This window comes from Tetrahymena thermophila (genome assembly GCF_000189635.1).
Source record: "Tetrahymena thermophila SB210 genomic scaffold scf_8254611, whole genome shotgun sequence".
NCBI lineage: Eukaryota > Ciliophora > Oligohymenophorea > Hymenostomatida > Tetrahymenidae > Tetrahymena > Tetrahymena thermophila.
Window position 1 is genome coordinate 98,032 of NW_002476381.1, and position 20,525 is coordinate 118,556.

Genomic DNA, 20,525 nt, shown 5'->3' on the forward strand with positions numbered 1-20,525 from the left:
AAATTAGAGTATAGGAATTTTTCTTTTTTTGGATACTTCGAAATTTGTATACGATGTTTGTGTAATTTTGATAAGCTAATTCAGCCTATTTTTTATGACGGAAATGAATGAGCTGGACACAATTTTCAGGATCCTTTTCTGCACAATTTAGATCCTCTTTTTGAAATACATTTATTATAGGCATTAGAGACAGGGTTTCATGAAGTATATGAGAGAAAAATTACAATATGAATTGATTGATCAAATCATCCCTATGCAATTATTTGTCATTAATTATAATCCCATAACACAAAGAATTGAGTTAGTAGGTAATTTATTTTTTTATTAATTAATTAATTTTTTTATACAAATCTAATATCAATCACATAATTAATAAACGCAAAATAAATTACCTTAATTTTTTAATCATATTTCATTTAAGTTTTATCCCTTAAAACTAAACAAAAATTAATGTATCAAAAAAGCAAACTTATCTATTTTAGCTTAATATTATTTTTTTTAATGAAAGAAGTAGCTTTTAAATGGCATATATATCTCTTATATGCTTTGATTGATCACATAGACTTTTCAAATATTTTTATTGATTGAATTTCTAAAATTTTAAACAATAATTAAGAATATTGCCATTCTTTCCTACTAATTTTTTGATATTAGCCAATTTTTTTGATGTTTGAAATTCTTTTTTAAGTGTTAAGATATAAATATTTATATATATTTTTTTTTGTGATAATTATGATAAAGTAATGAATTTTTATTTCAATTGTAGATAGTAACATCAGAGCAAAGCAAGTTAACTAAATTAGTTCTGATGATAAACTTGATATATTTATGCAATCAGCTCAGCTGAATTTCACTGAAAAATAAAAAAAGAAAATTATTACTCTTAAGCACTTTCTTTTGGAAATGTTCATAAAACTAGATAATAAAAAGTAGACTTTTTAAGAGATATTCAAGAATTCCAAAGAATTTAATAAAATAATTGCTTATCAAGTGAACAAGGATGGTGGAAATACAGTCGGTAAATATAAAGTAAGAAGTTAATGTTTTTAATAATTATTTCTAAATTTTGATAGATTTTGTTTTATTTAAAAATAGATAAAATTGTTTCCAAGAGGGAAAAAAAATAACTAAATTGTTGTAGCTTTAGAAGATCTTAGTCAGATTGAGGAGCTTAAACTAGTAAAATAAAAGGCAAAATAGGCTGATTAGCATCTTTAAATTTTTTTTGAGTACTTCAAATAGAAGTTTGCTAGGATTTTTCATACTATTGACATTTCGTGTTCTATGAAAATAGAAGATCCTATGGTAGAACTTATGTAGGCAAAAAGAATTACAACTAAACTATATTCTACTGTCCAGAATATTGCTGCATTTAGAAAATAAGATAATGATGAATAAGGAACATATAACGCATAAAGATTCAGCAAAAGAGTTAGAATGAAATCACTTAATCCATCTAGCGTTTCATAGTTCAATTTCAATAACTTAATTGACGATGTCAAAAATATTTATCCTGATTTTTTCAATTCATACAGCTATGAAACTCATTCTAATTCCTCTTCTTAAAACTAAATATAAATTTACAGTGATAATGAAAAAATGAAATCAATTTTTATTACTCTGCTTAATTAAATTGAAGAATGTTTACCTGAAAAATACTTCAAAGGATTGAAGGTCTCTTTTACCGAAGAAAAGGAGACGCATTTTGAATTTATAAAGGTCAAGATATAATTTTAAGTGCACAATGATTGTGTTCAGAATACATAGCTAAAAGATGCTTCTTTTTTTCAGCTTGAAAAAGAAAATAAAAAAATTGATTCCTATGAAATACTTAAATAGCTGCTATGCTATTACAATTCAGATAATGATGAAATAAGAGATATAGAAATAGCTATGATAAAATTCTATCTGTCTTAGATAAGTCCTTATGAAATGGAAATCAAAGAAGAAGCTATTGAACAAGAATTCTAACGACTTCTCTCAAATAGTCTTATTGGAAATATGTAAAAAGATCATAATTAAATAAGCGAGCTAGACTCAATTAAAAATACAACTTAGAATCAAGAATTTCATTATTATTAGATGCCATCGAATAGATAAGTCGATGGTATAGAAACTACTCCTTAATCTTTCATTTCAACAAACAGACAGAATGAATTCGAAAATGATTTACTTTCGCAAGAATTAGTCAGAAACACCAATAAGAAACTAAACCAAGATACTTTTATATCAGAAAATGAAAACAATAAAAATCAAATTTAGTATATTAGTAACAATATCTAACATAATATTAGTAACACAATTGAAGGTAAAGTGGATGTAGAACTTACAAAAAGACAATCTTTCAAAAGAGTTAATCAAAAAAAGCTTTCCTAATTTCACAGACAAACTAAATAGCATTCTATCGACTATAAAGAACATAAAAATATTATACTTTCTATGACATTTTTTAAAGATATCAGAGTTATTTTAGAATTAAACTTAAGATAAAATAGTTAGGCTTCTAATAATAATAATAATAATAATAATAATACTAATAATAATTAAAACTACTTAGATTTAAAATCTAGATAAAATTCAACATATTCTTACAATAAAGGCAATACAAATTTTAATTAAACTGATATGAACCTGTTGCCAACTATGTAATTTATTCCAAAGCAATCAATCTTAAAAAAAAATTCTATGTAAAGCAATTAGTCTCCTATGTCCTCTCCTACTCAAATCAAAAGATTACTTAAAAACAATTCATTAGTTTCAAACATTAATATTTTTAATAATCCAAATAAAATTCGTTCTAACACATCTATAGATGATACAGGAGAATCAAAATAATAAAAATTAATTCCATTTTTTGAAATTCATACACTAAAGAAATTGTAATAATAAAACGAAAAAATTAATAAAATTAAATAAAACTTAACTAATGTAACAATCTAATTAAAGTAAAAAGATAATATTTCTGATCTATGAAAATATCAAAGCAAATTTAAATATAAAATTCTATTTAAATTATTAAAAAAATAGTTAAAAAATGTATTAAATTTCATAATTATTGTATAAACATTTATCAAAATTTATTAAAATAATAACATAAATTCTCTATTTTATAAGGAATCTTTATAGTTTTATACATTTTAAATAAAAATTTAAATTTTATTGATATTAAGAAGATTAAAATTTAAAACTTGGTCACAAATTAATTCTAAATAAATTATATATATATAATTTATATTATTTTATATTTTTTCATAAATTATTTTTATATTTAAATATAAAATTAATAAATTAAATTAATCAAAAAATAGCTTTTTAGAGCCTAATTAAAGGTGAAGAATCTTAATTTTGCTTAATCGATCTTATCATTTGCTAAAAACAATATCATTATAAAATTTTCCATAAAATTATTTTTGATTTTGTTTTTTTATATCTTTTAAAAAAGCATATCAAAAACTAAACGTAGAATTAATTATTTTTTGAAAATAAAACTTTATTTTCATTAATTATTTCATAAAGCCCGTGTAGCTCAGTTGGTTAGAGCGCGAGTCTCATAATCTCGAGGCCGAGGGTTCGATCCCCTCCGCAGGCATTTTTTAATTTTTTATATTATTTAATGCAAAGAGTTTTTTGACAAAATTGATAAATTTTGTTTTACAGGTTATTAATAAAGAAATAAGAGTTAGTTTTTATCAAATAGAAGCTATAAAAGTTGAAATTAAGAGCTATTTATATAACTAAATACATACCTAATTTGTAAATTTTAAATTATAAATTCTTATCCATGTATATTAATTAGTTGGAATATGATATTTAAGTTTTTTAATGAAATATTTAGATAATCTTTTTCTTTAACATAAAGTTAACATTTTATAAATTATAAAATTTATGCAAAAATATAAATAATTTTTTTTAACAAAACTCTATTGATATTTTTATTTATTAAATAAATTTATTTATTTATTCAATCATTTTTAATCAAATTTTTTTGTTTGTTTGCTATTACATAAAATATCCATTCAAAAATTATTATTTTATTTGATTTTTAAAATATTAATTCATTAATAAAAGTTATATTAATAATATTAAAATATAGGATTTTGATTAGGGAAAAAAATTTTAGTTTATTAAAATACATTAAAAATAATTTTTTTGTTTAAAAATGGTTGCTTTACCTCATTTTATTTTAATCTTAAATGTATTAAATATTTTTATATAATATTTTAAATATCTCTAATAGTTAAGTCTTAAATAAATAAAAAACACTTATGTCTATTGAACCATTGCAATCATGAAAAAAATAGTTGATTTATTATATTCTTCCTTTTTTTGAAAAATTGATAGACAATTAAATGATAAATAATCTTAATTATGCATAATTATTATAATTTTTCTTTTGATGATTGCTTTTGCATGTATATCTTTTTTTGTATTTAACTCAAATTATATCAAAAAATATTAAAAATCAAAAATAGCTTAATTTTTTAGAAATGGATTAAAACGAAGATTTCTACGTCAGATATTAGTAATTAGTTAATTGAAATAAAATAAATTGGATGAAATAGCCATCATATATAATGCATAATCACTCAATTTTATTCCTTAATTAATAGCGTAGGCCATAAAGGTCAATACGGTCATGAATTCTTAGAATTTGAATTCAGAAAAGATGGAAGACTTAGATATGCCAATAATTCTAATTATAAAAGCGATAAATTGATTAGAAAAGAAGGTTAGAAAATATTAAACATATTAAATAATTATTAATGAATGAATATATTTGAACCAATTCTTTTTAATATCAAAATAGTTTATGTTAATGACATAGTTTTGTAAGTTTTAAAAAGAATCATAGATGACAGTGAAATTTTGAAGTATTAATTTTTAAAAAAAATTTTTAATAAAAAAATGATTTATTTTTTAACAGAGAAGATGACAGCAACTGGCCAAGATCAGATAAAAATGGCAGATAAGAACTTGAAATTAAATTAGGAAAAACCCATATTAGTTTTTCAGTAAATAAGAATCTGAAATGTATAAATAGCAGATATAAATAATAAATTTTTAAAATAAAAATAGACTAGCAAGATAGGATCTCTAAGTGACATTAAAGGAAGCAAGGATGCAGATGGTCTTGCAATATTTTTCTATCTCATTCAAGTAAATATTAGAAAGCAATTTATTAATAGATAGCTTGAATTTTATATGTATTTGTATTTTGAAATATTAATTTTTTAAAACAGGATTTAAAGGCTTTAGTTTTTTCATTAATAGGTCTTCATTTCAGAGTAAACTTTTTAGATGATCCTAATTTAAATGATAAAATATTTTTTAAAATAGATCAAACCAGTATGAAGTGTTAATTTAAATAATTTCTATAAAAATATTAATATTTGTACTATTTTTAAAATATATATTATCCTTAAAAAAAAGTAACAAATACTATTTCTTATTTTAAATTTATCTTAAATTTTTATTATTTTAAAAACTTAAGTATTCTTTCTTGTTTATTTACAACCTAGCAAATATTTCTGTTATCATTCAGCAAAGTAATCCAATATTTCATTGATATTTATTATAAAACAACAATAAATAATAAATATAATTAATCATCTACTAATCTAAAAAAAATTAAAAATATCATATAATGTTTATAAAATATATTAAAAAATAATATTTTTTAGTTTTAAACATTGAATTAAAAAATTCTTCTTACTAAATTCAATTTATAAATATAAAAATTATATTATAATTAACCATTCAAATATCTTCTTATTCTATTTATTAGACAGATTCAATTAATTATTTGTTCTTAAAATTAATTTAATATTTATTCCTCTTATTTTATTAGCAATTAAATATTATGTCTTACTATCAACAAGTTAAATCTGGCCTTGTTAAAATTAATTGTGGTTATAAATTATGTGAATTAATCCTAATATTAAATTTAACTTGATGTGAAAGAATATTACTTTTATCACTTACTTACCTCAAATTTATACAAAAATGGAATGACTTAGTTAACTTATATTATAAAAAAGAAAGTTATTTAAGTTTAGGAAAACACATATTTTATAGCAAAGGAGATTTTTTAAAAATGCAAATGAGTTTTTTAAACTAATTTTTTAATATTCTTTGCTTTTATAAATTGATATTTTTGTGATTATGTGTTTATTAATGTTATTAAATTTGAATTTATAAAATAGATTAATTGTTATTTATTTTAATTAAATTTATTTACAATATAATTCCACAAGCTTTAAAAAAAATATGAAACAAATAAATTTAATTTAATTGTTTTGAATCAAATAATTAATATATTTATTATTTATTTATTTATTTATCTATTTATTCTAAAATTTATCAAATAAAATGTTAATTTAATCAAAAATAATTTTTCATTGATTAAATAAACAAAGAAAGATTGGTCATAAAAAAATTTCTTTTGTAACTTTCACAATTTTTATTTATTTATAAATATATTATGGTTAAATCTCTAAAAATTAAATTTTTTTGAAATAAATAAATCAATATTCATTTGTTTTGTTAGTTTTTTTGCTTGTTAATTAGCAAATAGTGAATAAAAAAATTAGTAGAGTATTCAATAAGCATATATCATAACATAATAAGCTATTCATTAAATAATAGTGTTTGCATCAAAGATTAATTTAGCACAAAAAAGATAGATATGAGTTCAAATGAAAAAACAAATAAATAGTTTCTTCCTAAGCCATATACTTAAAAAAGATATTATACCATAGAAGATTTGAAAGTGCATAATTAGGCTAATGATTGTTGGCTTACATTCTTCAATCAAGTTTATGACATTACTCCTCTAATCTAATAAAATATTAATTGTATAACAGTTAAAATTCATCATTAATTAAATCCATTTTCATTCGCAAAGTCAAAAGCAATTAAACGAAAAATCAAAGCTAAGACATTTATAAATAGATTCGCAATTCATTTAAAGCTAATATTATTCTGTTTATAAAAGCGCCATTGACAAGGCCACTTATAGAGGCGGCAGGTACTGATATTACATATTGGTTTGATCCTAAAAATAAAGAACCTAGGAGAATGATTGATGTAAATACAGGATTAGAGAAATTTTACTGTCCTAAAGGAGAATATTTACATATCCCTCCTTTAGGTCCTGAAACTAATTTTGATCTCTAAGAAGTGCAAACTCCGTAAATGAATTAATAATTTAATTTTTTTAGATATTTAATATACATATCAATAAACAAATTTCAATTTATTTAAAGTTGGTGGAGAAATTCACTCTATTTCATTGGACGCCTTACTGTAAGAAGTGTTAAAATAAAAATCATAAATATGTTGACAGAACATTCAGATATAATTGAAGTATTTTCTTATTCAAATAAATATTGCTTTTAATTCTTTTCTTTTATTTAATCTAAATAAAGGTGCCTTGTGAAGAAACAATAAACGAAATATTAGAAAGATACAAAGAAATAAATAAGCATGCAGCAAGTTATACATGGAAAAGATTAGGAAGGCCTCTTGATATGGAGTTAAACTTAGAGGAAAATAATATTATAGATTAAACTGAAGAGTTTGAAAGGTATTTATTTATTTATTAGCTTATTTTTTTAACATTTTATTTATAAAAAAAATATTTTTATCCAAAATACCAATTCTTTAAAAATAAATAAATAAATAGGTTGGGAGTTCCTGAGAAAGATTGGTATTGGCCTGTAATTCATTTATATTTCGATGATGATTTAACTGTTGCTTGATTTAAAATAATTCTTAAGATTAAATTAAATAAAACTAAATAAATTAATTAATTAATATATTTAAGAGTAAAGATGTAACATATAAAATTATTTACTTATTTATATAATTTTAATCATAAATAGGATAAAATTAATAATTAATAAATAAATAAAATAATTGATTAATCTACTAATTATTGGTTACTTATTTCTAGTAATATTTAATCTATAAAAATAAACATACAAACAAACAAATAAATTAAAGGAATTTTAAATATTAAGGATGGATTAACTCTTGTACTTACTATTTTTATAAGTAAAAATTTATCTGTAAGGTAGATTTTTAGAATATTCATTTTATTAACCGACTATTTTAAGTAAAAATGTAAGTTTAAAATAACTAATTTGTTGTAATTGATATATATTAATTAATAATAAAGGGATGTATTATGATTATTATTCTCAGCAGAATGTCAATCTGCATCAAAAAAGCTATAATTTTTTTTTTTCATTTTTCTTTCAAATAAAATCAACTAAAATTTTAATCATAAACAGGATAAAATTAATAATTAATAAATAAATAAAATAATTGATTAATCTACTCATTATTGGTTACTTATTTCTAGTAATATTTAATCTATAAAAATAAAAATACAAAAAAACAAATAAATTAAAGGAATTTTAAATATTAAGGATGGATTAACTCTTGTACTTACTATTTTTATAAGTATAAATTTATCTGTAAGGTAGATTTTTTAGAATATTCATTTTATTAACCGACTATTTTAAGTAAAAATGTAAGTTTAAAATAACTAATTTGTTCTAATTTATAAATATTAATTAATAATAAAGGGATGTATTATGATTATTATTCTCAGCAGAATGTCAATCTGCATCAAAAAAGCTTTTATTTTTTATTTTTCTTTCAAATCAAATCATCGAAGAAATCATTGTTCTAAGCTTTACTTGCTAATTACTTTTCCTAATTTTTAAATATAATAGATATTTATTTATTAATTTAAATATAAATTTAAAATAATTAATTACTCTCTCTTGTTTATTTTCTTAGTTCTTCTTGCTGCCTAGTCCTAGTGAAGAAGGTTACTACTGGTTTGTAGGTTTCGAAGGCTTTTTACCAAAGAAATCATCATCGTCATCATCATTATAATTTACTTTTGGCTTATCTTATTTTAAGAAATCCAAACCACTTCCATCATCGTCATCATCAAATGGAGATTTATTACTTGATTTTTAATTCATTCCAGAAGGTTGATAAGATTACTACTGTTGAATAGGTTTGCTTTCCCCACCTGCTCCACCAACTTCCTTAGGAGCAGCTAAACTAAATTGTTAGTCACTAGAATCTCCTCCTCCAAAAATATCTCTTTTTTATACTTTAGCAGCCTCTGCAGCATTAGGCTTTTTATTTACTCTTCTTCGGTCATTTGGACCTTAAAATATAACATCATCATCTTGCTTTTTTATTTATTAAGGTTAAGTTTATTACTATTACTGTTATTGTTATTATTTTGGTTATTCTTGCTGAATTTATTATTTATTTACAACAATATCTTACTTATTTTCATTTTCTTATTTTACTTATTGCTGTTCTTCTTACTTTTTCTTAAAATTAAACTGCTTTGGCTGTTCTTATACGCTTTAACTATTAATATTGCTATTGTTGTTATTGTTCATACCAAATGTATTATCGTTCCAATTACTTGCTTGGTTAATTCCTCCTTTACCTAATACATTACTAGTATCGTTATTATTCCATGACCATTTATCATCATTATTATTATTTTTATTTAATAGATTACTTGTTTATTTATTTTCATTATTTTATTGAACCTATTAGTTGTTGCCTTATCCAAATTTATCTATGTTATTGTTTACTGAGAAATTGTTATTATTATTTGTTGCATTTTCATTTCCTGTATTCCAGTTCCATTTATTATCATCAAGCTTATTACTAGGCTTTTACTCATTATTGCTAACTTGATTCCTAGAAAAATTATACTCACCAACTACATTATTTGAGCTATCATCTTTTTATTAATTTGCTACTCCACGTCTTCTTGAAACTGCATTTATATTGAAATCATCATTTTATTGTTGTTTATCATTATTTAAATTATTCGAAACCGAATTGCTGTTTCCGAATGAATTGAAATTGTTTTTATTATCAAAATCGTTATTCTTTTAATTGTTATCTAAATTATTTTAAGCTGCTAAAGTTGATGGCATATATCCTGCACTGATATCACTATTCATATTAGAACCTGCTCCCTGCCTTCTTCTGCTCACTCCTGCAGTAGGTTAATAAGAATCACTAATATTATTTAAGCTGTTTTAGTTTGCATTTTTATTGGAATCAAGTCCGCTAAATGCATAACCTCCACCTAAACCACCTTAAGGATTACTATTTTATGTCAACGCTGAAGGGTTATATCCTCCTCCACTAACTTATTTTTCATTTGAAGTTATTGCTGATTTCTCATTTTCGATTTTGGATTTTTCTTCATCTATTTTAGAAAGTTATTGCTACTCATTTGGTTAACCTTATGTAGCTCCTCCTTTATGACGAACTCTCGAAACTCTGGAATTAGCAGAAAAATTATATCCTTCATCTTCTTACTTTTAAGGTTATACTTATTGTTAATTCTAAGTTTAGTTGTTTTATCCTATGCTCTCTAGTGGATTGTAATCGCCACCACCTCCTTAATGACTGCTTTCGTTATTGTTTTCTTTCTTAAATTTAAACATTTTCTGAGGCTTTGAGAAAACTTCTTCTTATTCTTTATTTTGATCTAACTGAGTTTATGATTATTGTTTATTGTTTAAATTATCATTTGATAGTAATTGCTACTAGCTGCCTTATTAAGGCTGTTTTAATTAATTATTGTCACCCTATTAATCATTTTTCTTTTTAAAGTTAAATGAATGAGGAGTATCAACATTCTAAGAAGTAGGAGTTTATAATTAATTTTTCAAAGGAGACTATTATAAATTACTGTTACTGTTCAGATTGTTATTGCTATTTTAATTATCTTCCGGTTTCCAAACTCTTGCTTCCTAATTGTTATTTTTCTTAAAATTGAAAGGCTTTGAAATAACTTCTTCCTTTGAATCTGAATCAATTTAGTTTTAATTTAGGTTGCTTTTTGAATGTATTTTTTGGTGGAAATTTATACTTTCTGTCTCAATCTCGTCCTTTATTATATCGCTTCCTTTTCTTTCTTTGCTCTTTTCTTCTTTTTTAGTGTAGTTTTCTTTTTTTCTAAATTTATTTTAATAAAAGTTTTATTTAAAATTTTTATTTTATTATTATTATTTTTTTTACATAAACTTAAGATTTGGTTTGGAATTAGATGAATTTTTAGAAGAAGGACTAACAAGGTTATTGTGTCTGACTGGAGTTAGACTGCTTTCTAAATTTTTGTTTCTATTTAAAGATTCAGTTGATCTGTGATGATGCATTCCAATACTGCTTTCAGGTAACCTATTGAAAATTTCCTTTAAGTTACTTGAGTAAATTTTTTCCTTATCAATTCTATCAGAAATTCTATTCTTTAATTCAATGATTTCGATTTCCATTTAATTTATTTCATCATCTTTATTTTAGATTTCTCTTTGGACTTCCTCTAACTCTCTCTTTTATATATTTTCTTTTGTGTTGCATAGTTTTTAAGCTGTTTAGTTGCTTTTTATTAAATTTTCTAAATCTTTTTGCAAATCTCTGTATTTCTCCTTGCGTTTGTAAGAGTTTGACTAAAGACTTACATCAACATTTAGCTGCTTCGCTTCTCTAACTTTTTCATTAAACTCTTTCTCCTTTATTTCAATTTGATCAGCTTTCTTTTTAAACATGTCTTCGATTTCTTCTTTTCTCTTCTAAAGCTCATTTATTTTATTAACATATTGCTAGATTTCTATTTTTAAATTATGAGATTCTTTTACACTACCAGGTATTCCATCACCTCTTTCAATTTTACTGAGTTCCTTAGCTTATTTCAAATTTTAAAATAATAAATTTTAATTTAATTATTTTCATTATTTATTTTTACCTTGTTAGTCATTTTTAAGTATAACGTGCTTAATGTCAATTTTGAATTTGTTGATAACCAACTTTGCAGACTCTATTTGTTGCTTGAGTTTGCTTACATAAGATTAATCTTCTACAACAAGTAGTCTTGATTCCAATTTATCATATTCTTCCTATAATCTCTTCATGATTTTCATGTTATTTTCTTGCTCTGCATCAGCAGTCCTCATCTAATTGCTTCTAGAACGAGGCTAATTAGAAGAATTCTATTAAATTGCTTATTTCTAAATTAAAGTTTAATTATGCTCTATCTTTTCAGTTAATTGCTGATTAAATTATTTTAATTTCTCCCTTAAAGATTCGTTTTCTATTTTCAAATCTTTGAAGCTCATGTGATCATAGTTTTTTTCTTCAAGTAGTTTTTCAAGATCTTTCACTAAATAATTTAAATTTTAATATTTTTAATTATGACATAATATTTACTATTGAGCATCTTAAACATTCTGCCAGCTGAAAACTACCTCGCTTTAAATATAAAAATAAAATATTTAAAAATTCAAACAATAATTTTTTATAAGATTCAAAGTGAATAAAAGTTAGGTTAGTTTACACTTTGGCTAAGATTTACTAGAAGAAGAAGGAGGAATCTTATTTCTTGTTGCTTCTCTCGATGCTACCTTATTATTAGCAGGCTTAGAGGCGAGATAATTTTCAGAGTTTCTTCTCTAACTTCCTGAGCTCAATTCACGAGATTCTAAATTAAGTCAATGATAAATTTGATTGATTTTTTTTTTCAAATAAAATTTTACTCTTTCTTTAACGATCTGCTGAATCATTTGCGTTTCTTTTTTGCTAAGCATTTGTTTTTTATGGTTAAGGTCTTTTTATAAAATTATTTATTGAAATTAATTTGAAAAATTAAAATTCATTCTATGAAAAGAATCATTTAAACTACGGTAAATTTTATTTAGAGGGTGCTTTCTCATTTTTTTTATTTTATATGCTGAATGGTTTAGACTCTTTATGTTTATTATTATAATTATCTTCTTCTTCTTCCTCCTCTTAATCATAGTCTTGTCTGAAGTTGCTATCACTTTTTTTTTAGTTATTTGAGTGAATATTTTTGTTATTGTTTTGATTTTCATATTTAGGAGAAGCTTAATCGATATCTGGTAAATCTGATAAACTACTCAAAGCTTCCTCTTCTTATATATTGTTTTTATTTCTATCATTTTTGTTTCCTTTATCATCATCATCAAAGCCTTCGTAGTACTCTTCTTCAAAATCTTTATTTTCTTATTACTATTTGATCCTATTATTAAATTATTTTTGTCATCTCTACTAAAACACCTTCAAAAATTTAAAATTAAAAAAAAAAAAAAAAAATTTACGGCTCTTGCTTGATTTTTTAATTGGCAAAATTTGGCTTTGATTTAATTGCTTCTGTTACACCTGATCTGCTTTGTGGTTTAACAGGCGATTCTTACTTTTTAGAATTATTTTAATAATAATTATCATCTAAATCTTCAAAGCTATTATTTTCTGATTGCTTTTTGATCCTATTATTAAATCATTTATTTCATCTCTACTCAAAATTTAAAATATAATTTATATTTACTGCTCTTGTTTGATATTTGCTTTACCAAAATTTGGCTTTGACTTAATTGCCTCTGTTGCACCTTATTCGCTTTTATTTTTTATTGGGGATTCTTATTTTTTATTGTTATGACTTTAATCATAAATATCATCTAAATCATCCAAATCATCAAATTCTTATTCTTCTTTTTTTTATGCTGGCTTATGAATTGGTTCATCAATTTTAAATGGATCTAGACTGATAGGTTACTTCGAAGCAGGCTTATTAATTGAAGGAAGACTTGAATTATTTTGAATAGGAGGAAGAGCTGATTGCTATTTTGAATTCGAGTTATTATTATTATGTTAATTCTTTTAGTGATTGCCAAACCCAAAATCATCAATGTCGCTTCCTCTTTTTTAATTGTTTTATTGCTATTTTGGAACGCTTTCTTTCAAAATATCATCATCAGAAAATTCAATATCGTTATAATTGAATTCAGACTACTTCTATTGTTATTGAGCAGGCTTTTTAGCAACTTATGCAGCAGCAGCTCCTCCTCTTCTACTATTGTAGTTGCTAATTTATTAGTAAGATATTATAGAAATGATTATTGAAAAAAGTATGCAATCTAATTTATAATTGAAATTACATATGATTCAAATCATTATTTTCGTCTAATAAATCATCATCATCGAACATTTTTAATTTATGCCTATTTCTACTACTTATAAATAAAAAAAATAACTTAGCTAATTGTATTAGTTTATTCCTATAGCCCTAAGCCTAGTAATTATCTATATCTAAATGTTTAATTATTATAAATTTCTAATTATTGTTTCAAAATTTATAAAATTAAAGATTTGATAATAATAAATCAATTAAACAAACTCATTAATTAATTAATTATTCCCTTCACAAGAAAATTTGATAAAGCACTGGTAAAAAATTAAAAATTAGGATTTCATGAAAGCATTTATTTTTTAAATTTTTAAGAGATATTCTTTGGTAAGTAAATCTTTATTTAAATCACTAATAAACTAAATAATTATCACAAAACTTTCATTTTATTTAAAAAAAGCATTTTATAGAATTACTTTAAAGCTAAAAGTAGCATTTTAAGATAAAAAATCAACTTTTTTTATTAAATTTTAGTTTTAAAAGCTGTCATTGTCAGAAAAAAATATATATAAAAAGATATTTTGAATAAATTTGTATTTCTAATTCTCTTTCTTTATAAAACAATTTAAAAAAATATCAAAAAAAAATAAATTTTCTGCAAAAATAAATAAACTATTTTTATAAAAAATTAATTAAATTTCTTTTAATTTTAATGATCAAGAATCTATAAAATTTGAAATTTTTCTCTAAAGATTCAAAATTTTCTCTCTTTGTTCTAAAAAGTATGAAGCTAGTTATTCTGCTATTGGGTCTTAGCTACTGCTACTACCAGGGAACCATCCTTAATTTTATTGTTTGAGATTACAAAAATCATATCTAGCGTATTCTTCAGTTGTTGTATATGCTAAGTAAACATATCCTGTATTTGTCCCTCTTGATACCCTTCCATCTTAGCTTATTCTAAATCTATAAACTCCTCTCATACCAGGATGCATAATTTCTTCATCCATTTAAATATCAGAATATTATTTCCACTTTCCTTTAATATTTAACTTAGAGAGTAAATAGTTGCAATGATCTACAGTTTCCTTTTTAACTTTATAGATTTGGCTATTTAATTCAAATAAATTAGGTTGAAGACTTTCACTTAAATACTCTAACTTGGTTTAAATATCATCAATTTTTTCTTAAAACTTAAATTATTTAAGCTTAGCCTCTACACTTTTTTAATTTAAATCTACATATTCAATTAATTATTCAAGCAGAGACTGCCTATCTTATGAGAAATTTGTTTCCTTTAGCTGATAAATTAAACTTTCAGGTTAACTTGATACTTCATTAATTCTACTATGCATATTTTCTACTTCTTATTAAATATCATAAATAACTCTTAAGGAGCTTTTTATGAATTACTAAAGTTCTGTAGATTTTTGTAGCAACTAAAGTTTTTAAAATTTCAATGAAGATTCGAATTATGAAATTAATTAATCAAATGATATTTGAACATGGTAAGGCTAAATTAAAAATGCAGGTTTAGACTCGATAAATTCACTCTTTTCCAAGTTTTTCTGCTCTAAAATTTTCTTTTCTTCATTGTTTTCAGCTTAATCTTATGAAACCTTGGACTATATCTTTAGTTCTTCATTATTTTATGATGAAGATTAATTCTATGATAATAAAGAATGATTTTATATTGATTCTTCTTTAATTTAAAATGTAAATAAATCTTTTTTATCTATAAGGCTACAGTCACAAGTAAAAAGTTAAGAAATAGCTTATGAGCTATTTTCTGATATTTAACTCAATAATTTTTATTCTTATTTGTCATTTTTAATAGAGCTTTAATTTTATAATTCACTTCTTAGTGATTAATTTTTTTCGTTTAAACATGAATTAAAAAGCTCTAAACTTTATTAAGACTAGGACTCTTTACACTCACCTTAGTCGTTTTATTAATGTTTCAACACTAAATCAATTTTGTTTTCATTATTTTAATCTGTACCAGTAGTCTCGTTTAAGGAATCAATTTATTTGTTTTGTTATGCTTTCAAACACTGGCTGCAAATAAGCTGAACAAAATTCTTTTCTTTAGGTAGACTGCTGAATATTACTATAGACGGTTCTTCTAATCCTTTACACACAAAGCATTTTTCATCATTATTCAAAATTTAAGATACTTTTTAAGATATTTAAGATTATTATTTTTCCATTTTTTATTCTATCTATTTATTTTGTATTTTATTATCAAATTTTTTTGTTTTTTTTATTATTTTTTTTTTCAGTTTAGGTTAGGTATTACACAAAACAATTATTTTTAAAGATTACTAAATAGAGTCTATATTCAAAAAAATAAAATAATCATTTACTTAGCAATTCATTTATATTAATATAATCTTACGATTTCACTTCTTTAAAAAGATTTTATTTAAATTCTGCTTTTTATTGCTTACTTACCACTCCAAAATATATTTAAAATAATCAATTTTTTTTTTAATTATTCACTTTTATAAAAGAATCTTTAATCTTTACATAAATTGATTACTTTTGATATATTTTTTTTAATAATTAGATATAAAAAATTTAATCATTTTTATTTTGTATTATGTATTTATTTTCTTTTGAAAATATCACTTTTAAAAAGATTTTTCCATTTATATCATTTTTGAAATAAATTTAAAAATAATAATGCACATTTACTAAGCAGCAAATAAAATAATTTAATTTTTTATATAAATTAACTGATGTAAAACTTTTTCAAGATTCTTTTTAATAATTTCAAATTCTTTTTATATACCTTTCAGTTTTTTAAAAAGATTTTATTCTGTTCTAAGTTTACTATTATTAAAATAAATTAAAAAAAAAAAACTTTTTTAAAATAATTATTCCTATTTCTCAAAGAGTAATCGATATTAATTTAATTTTTTGTTTTAATTGATTAATTTTGATAAAAATACTCTAAAAATTATTTCAACTCATTTTAATTCATATTAGAAAATCTCTATTTTTCAAAAAGACTTTATCGTCTTTTTATTTACCTTTTTACAAAAAATTTTAAAGTAATAAGCTTTTGTTTGTTAACCATCAATCACAATCATCAAAGGTTAATTGATATTAGTTTAATTTTTTGTTTTAACTGATTACTTTTTATTTTTCAAGATTTAAAAGATATCAAACATGTTCTTATAAATTTCTTCACACTTAATTTAATTAATATTAGAAAAAATCTATGCTTGAGATTAGAATAATTTTATTTTTCTTAACAAATCAATAAAAAATTGAAAAAAATATAAAGTATTTGAATTCATATCACTAATTAAAAGCTCGAACAATTTAAACTTGCAATAAATAGCTATGTTTAAAATCCTCTCTTTTCTATTTAATGTAGGCAAGCCACCTTATTTAAAGCTACTAAAATTGTGCTTCAAGATTAAACTTAAATTTTATCAATGTTAAATAAAACTATTATCAATCTACCAGTCATTCAGTCTTTAAGCTAATTGTAAATTTTTAATAACTAATTTAATTTTCCTAAATCATGGCAATAAAAGATTCACTTGAATTGATATATGAGGAATTAAAATTAAATAAGAAAGAATTTATTTTACATAGAAACTGATTAAGATTGAAAGGATGGTAAAGGTGTTTTGAATTTTAATAAATTTTTATTAATTATTTATTAGTTATCTAATTTATCTAAAAAATTCAATTAAGAAAATAAAAATATCCAATAATAAATAATACATTAGCATTAAGAATCACTAAAAATTATGGGAAGTTGCTGTCAAAAAAATAGCGCAGTTACAAAACTAGATAATGGAGAAGAAGTTGATTTAGACCATTATTAAAAAGAGGAAAATTTGGCCAAGATTTAAATGATCTAAAATAAATTTAAAGGTAGGCTTATCACTAGTTTTGTTATTTATTAATCATTTTTAATGAGATTAAAATTTATAAAATTGCTAAATTATAAATACTCTACAATAATTTTTTCAAAGTTTTCATTTATATGCTGCAAATTAAAATAGAGTGTGTAGTAAAATCATAACCCGCTTTTTTTAATCTAGCCTATTTTTTAGTTAAATAAGATAATTTCATCTCATAATGAATTCATTTTAAATATTAAAAAGAAAGTTAAAAAAAGGAATCTACAACTACCACAACTACAACCACAAATAAAAAGGGTGAAAAATAGGAATCTACCACAACCAAAACTACAACCACAAAGAAATAGGAAAGTAAGAAGCACTGAAAAGGGAAATTAGCTGGAAATGATGTTTATCTTTTTTTATTTAATACTAAAGTTGTCGAATAAGATCATAAAAAGGGAGTAGAAAAACTTGATAATGGAGAAGAAGTTGACTTGGATTTTTATAATAAAGAGGAGAATTTGAAAAAGATTTCTAAAATCTAAAATAAGGTTAAAGGTAATTTAACCTAATTTCAGCACTTATAAATAAACTTTGAATTAAATATTTAAAACAAAAAATAAATAAATACATACATACTCTACATTAATATTTATTTTAAAGGGCTTCATTTATAAATGATATAATAAAAAATAATAGCAACAATATAAATTAGTTTTAAGCTTTTTCAATTAAGCTTGCTTACTATATTAGTTTAAAAAGTATTATTAAGTAAAATATTTAATTTTTTTTTATTTTCTAAAAAAGAAAATTAAAAGAAGGAATCTACCTCAACCTCAAAGAAATCTGAAAGTAAGATGTGATGGTAGAGCTTCTCAATCAGCAAGAAAAGAAGTTTTTCTCTTTTTATTAAATCATGGCAAAATATAGCAAATTATTGTTTATAATTAGAGTTAAATTATTATAGCATTAAAATTTAATTTGTAAAAATATGCTTATAATCAAGTAAAATAAATAGATTCTGCTTATTACTTTAAGTCCTAATCTACTTTTGTGTTTATTATAAAAAATTATATTTTAATCGTTTTTTTATTAATTAATTTATCGATTTTAATTACCTGTTTTTAAACAAAAATATTTATTTTTTTAAGTATGGAGTATTTTCTCAAAGTATCCTATATAATTTATACGAGATTAAACCTTTAAGTTTGTATTAGATTTTAAAATAATTAAAAATCAAATTTATTAATATATGACTTTTGTTATTTCTAATCCTTAGATGAATTATTGTAAAATAATTATTAGAAATGATCATTTATTCTTAATAAATTGTATATATTAACAAAATTAAGATTATAGAAACTTTTTAATAATCTTGAATGATATTAATTAAATAAAAAATTAATAATTAAAAAAATTTTTAAGAATTTAAAAAAGTAAAGCGAATAAAGAAATTTCTTTCAAATTAATTAGCGACATAAATTTAAATTTTAGTAAAAATATGCTCAAAAATATAAAATGAATGGAGAAATATTAAGTATTAAACTATTATTTTGAATTTATTTAATAGTAAAAATATCAGTTATTTAACTATTATTTATTTATTGCTTCAAAAAAGGGTTGATTATTTATTATTTATTATTTCATTTGATAAAAATAATAATAAAATATTAATCTCAAAAAAAAAATAATTTTTAAAACTGTTAATCTGTTATTTATAATATTATTTAATTTTAAATTAGATATATTACAATTTCAACATATTCTTAATAGAATAAAAGTAAAAGTTAACAATAACTTTTTTAACATTTTAATTTGGAAACAATCTTTTGCTTGAATATAATTCTTTATTAATTTGCTAATAATCTTTAATTAGTATTTAAGAATCTTTTTATAGTTACTTTTTATTTTCAAATTTAATTTATTTTTAGTTTTAAATAATGAATAAATCAAACTTAATTATTCAAAAATAACATGAATTCTCATTTTCTATCTATTTTTTCTATGTCAAGAGTTTTTTTGGCTTACTTTTTTAGAAAGTCATTTAATAACACCGAATTTGTATAAAACTTATCCAAAAAATGAGAAACTAGTATAGCTAAATATTCTGTATTGTTTTTGAATTGAATTAATTAGCATTTTTCATAAATTAAAATAATACAAATATAAATAAATTTAACTACGATTCTAAAAAATTTTGAATATATATTTCTAATATTAATTTACATTTGATGGTATTACTTAATGGAAAAAATTAGCGATTATTTTTCTTAAAAGAAATTAAAAATAGATGCAAAAAATTTGGCTAATTATCAATATCAAGGAGGTTTTTTTTTTGGAAAAATTAGTACAGTATTAATAATACTCCATACATTCTACTTGTTTGAAAAATTTACTGGATATAATAATAAACTTATGTAATAATTTAATTTATAATTTTTGTAAAAGCTGTAATGACATTTTTATGGTGAATTTTTATTAAATACAATATAACATTATTTCAAATAAGAGTCAATGAAGCTAAAATTTAATTCATTAAAATAATTGAGTTTTAATGCTACTCAAATAAAATAATTTTACATATTCTAAGATCAAAAAGATGATCTAACATTATTTTAATAATGTGCATGCAAATAAAGCTTAAAAAGAATAAATATTAAATGACTAACAACTATTTG

The 20,525-nt window shown here is 21.7% G+C and overlaps 6 protein-coding genes across 6 annotated transcripts; 4 read left to right on the forward strand and 2 right to left on the reverse strand. All coding sequences in view use genetic code 6, as the record gives it.

Annotated features, from left to right (window-relative positions):
- Positions 1–41: 41 nt before the first annotated feature.
- TTHERM_00476690 (mago nashi protein) lies at positions 42–2,984 on the forward strand. The gene is made up of 3 exons (XM_001017377.3): positions 42–308; positions 767–1,029; positions 1,096–2,984. Exons 1-3 carry the CDS (start codon positions 95–97, stop codon positions 2,971–2,973), a joined length of 2,355 nt encoding a protein of 784 aa, XP_001017377.3. The 5' UTR covers positions 42–94; the 3' UTR covers positions 2,974–2,984.
- Positions 2,985–4,487: 1,503 nt separating this feature from the next.
- On the forward strand, positions 4,488–5,352 carry TTHERM_000476709 (mago nashi family, integral exon junction complex protein; the record flags this gene model as incomplete). Its single annotated transcript, XM_012797932.1, has 7 exons — positions 4,488–4,522; positions 4,611–4,729; positions 4,808–4,871; positions 4,925–5,012; positions 5,077–5,157; positions 5,241–5,285; positions 5,338–5,352. The coding sequence occupies 7 exons, from the start codon at positions 4,488–4,490 to the stop codon at positions 5,350–5,352; spliced, it is 447 nt and encodes a 148-aa protein (XP_012653386.1).
- Positions 5,353–6,685: 1,333 nt separating this feature from the next.
- On the forward strand, positions 6,686–7,760 carry TTHERM_00476710 (cytochrome b5-like heme/steroid-binding domain protein; the record flags this gene model as incomplete). The annotated part of the gene is made up of 5 exons (XM_001017378.2): positions 6,686–6,854; positions 6,995–7,190; positions 7,266–7,365; positions 7,428–7,585; positions 7,685–7,760. The coding sequence occupies 5 exons, from the start codon at positions 6,686–6,688 to the stop codon at positions 7,758–7,760; spliced, it is 699 nt and encodes a 232-aa protein (XP_001017378.2).
- Positions 7,761–8,664: 904 nt separating this feature from the next.
- TTHERM_00476720 (hypothetical protein) lies at positions 8,665–14,197 on the reverse strand (the record flags this gene model as incomplete). Its single annotated transcript, XM_001017379.2, has 11 exons — positions 14,013–14,197; positions 13,403–13,939; positions 13,176–13,343; positions 12,740–13,096; positions 12,594–12,664; positions 12,395–12,538; positions 12,268–12,309; positions 11,807–12,220; positions 11,083–11,746; positions 8,787–11,019; positions 8,665–8,721 (listed from the first exon to the last, which is right to left on the reverse strand). Exons 1-11 carry the CDS (start codon positions 14,060–14,062, stop codon positions 8,665–8,667), a joined length of 4,737 nt encoding a protein of 1,578 aa, XP_001017379.2. The 5' UTR covers positions 14,063–14,197.
- A 500-nt stretch (positions 14,198–14,697) lies between these two features.
- TTHERM_00476730 (hypothetical protein) lies at positions 14,698–16,359 on the reverse strand (the record flags this gene model as incomplete). The annotated part of the gene is made up of 1 exon (XM_001017380.3): positions 14,698–16,359. The coding sequence occupies one exon, from the start codon at positions 16,357–16,359 to the stop codon at positions 14,698–14,700; it is 1,662 nt and encodes a 553-aa protein (XP_001017380.2).
- A 1,323-nt stretch (positions 16,360–17,682) lies between these two features.
- On the forward strand, positions 17,683–18,710 carry TTHERM_00476740 (hypothetical protein; the record flags this gene model as incomplete). Its single annotated transcript, XM_001017381.2, has 4 exons — positions 17,683–17,875; positions 18,109–18,216; positions 18,283–18,405; positions 18,655–18,710. The coding sequence occupies exons 1-4, from the start codon at positions 17,749–17,751 to the stop codon at positions 18,708–18,710; spliced, it is 414 nt and encodes a 137-aa protein (XP_001017381.2). The 5' UTR covers positions 17,683–17,748.
- Between the last annotated feature and the right edge of the window lie 1,815 nt (positions 18,711–20,525).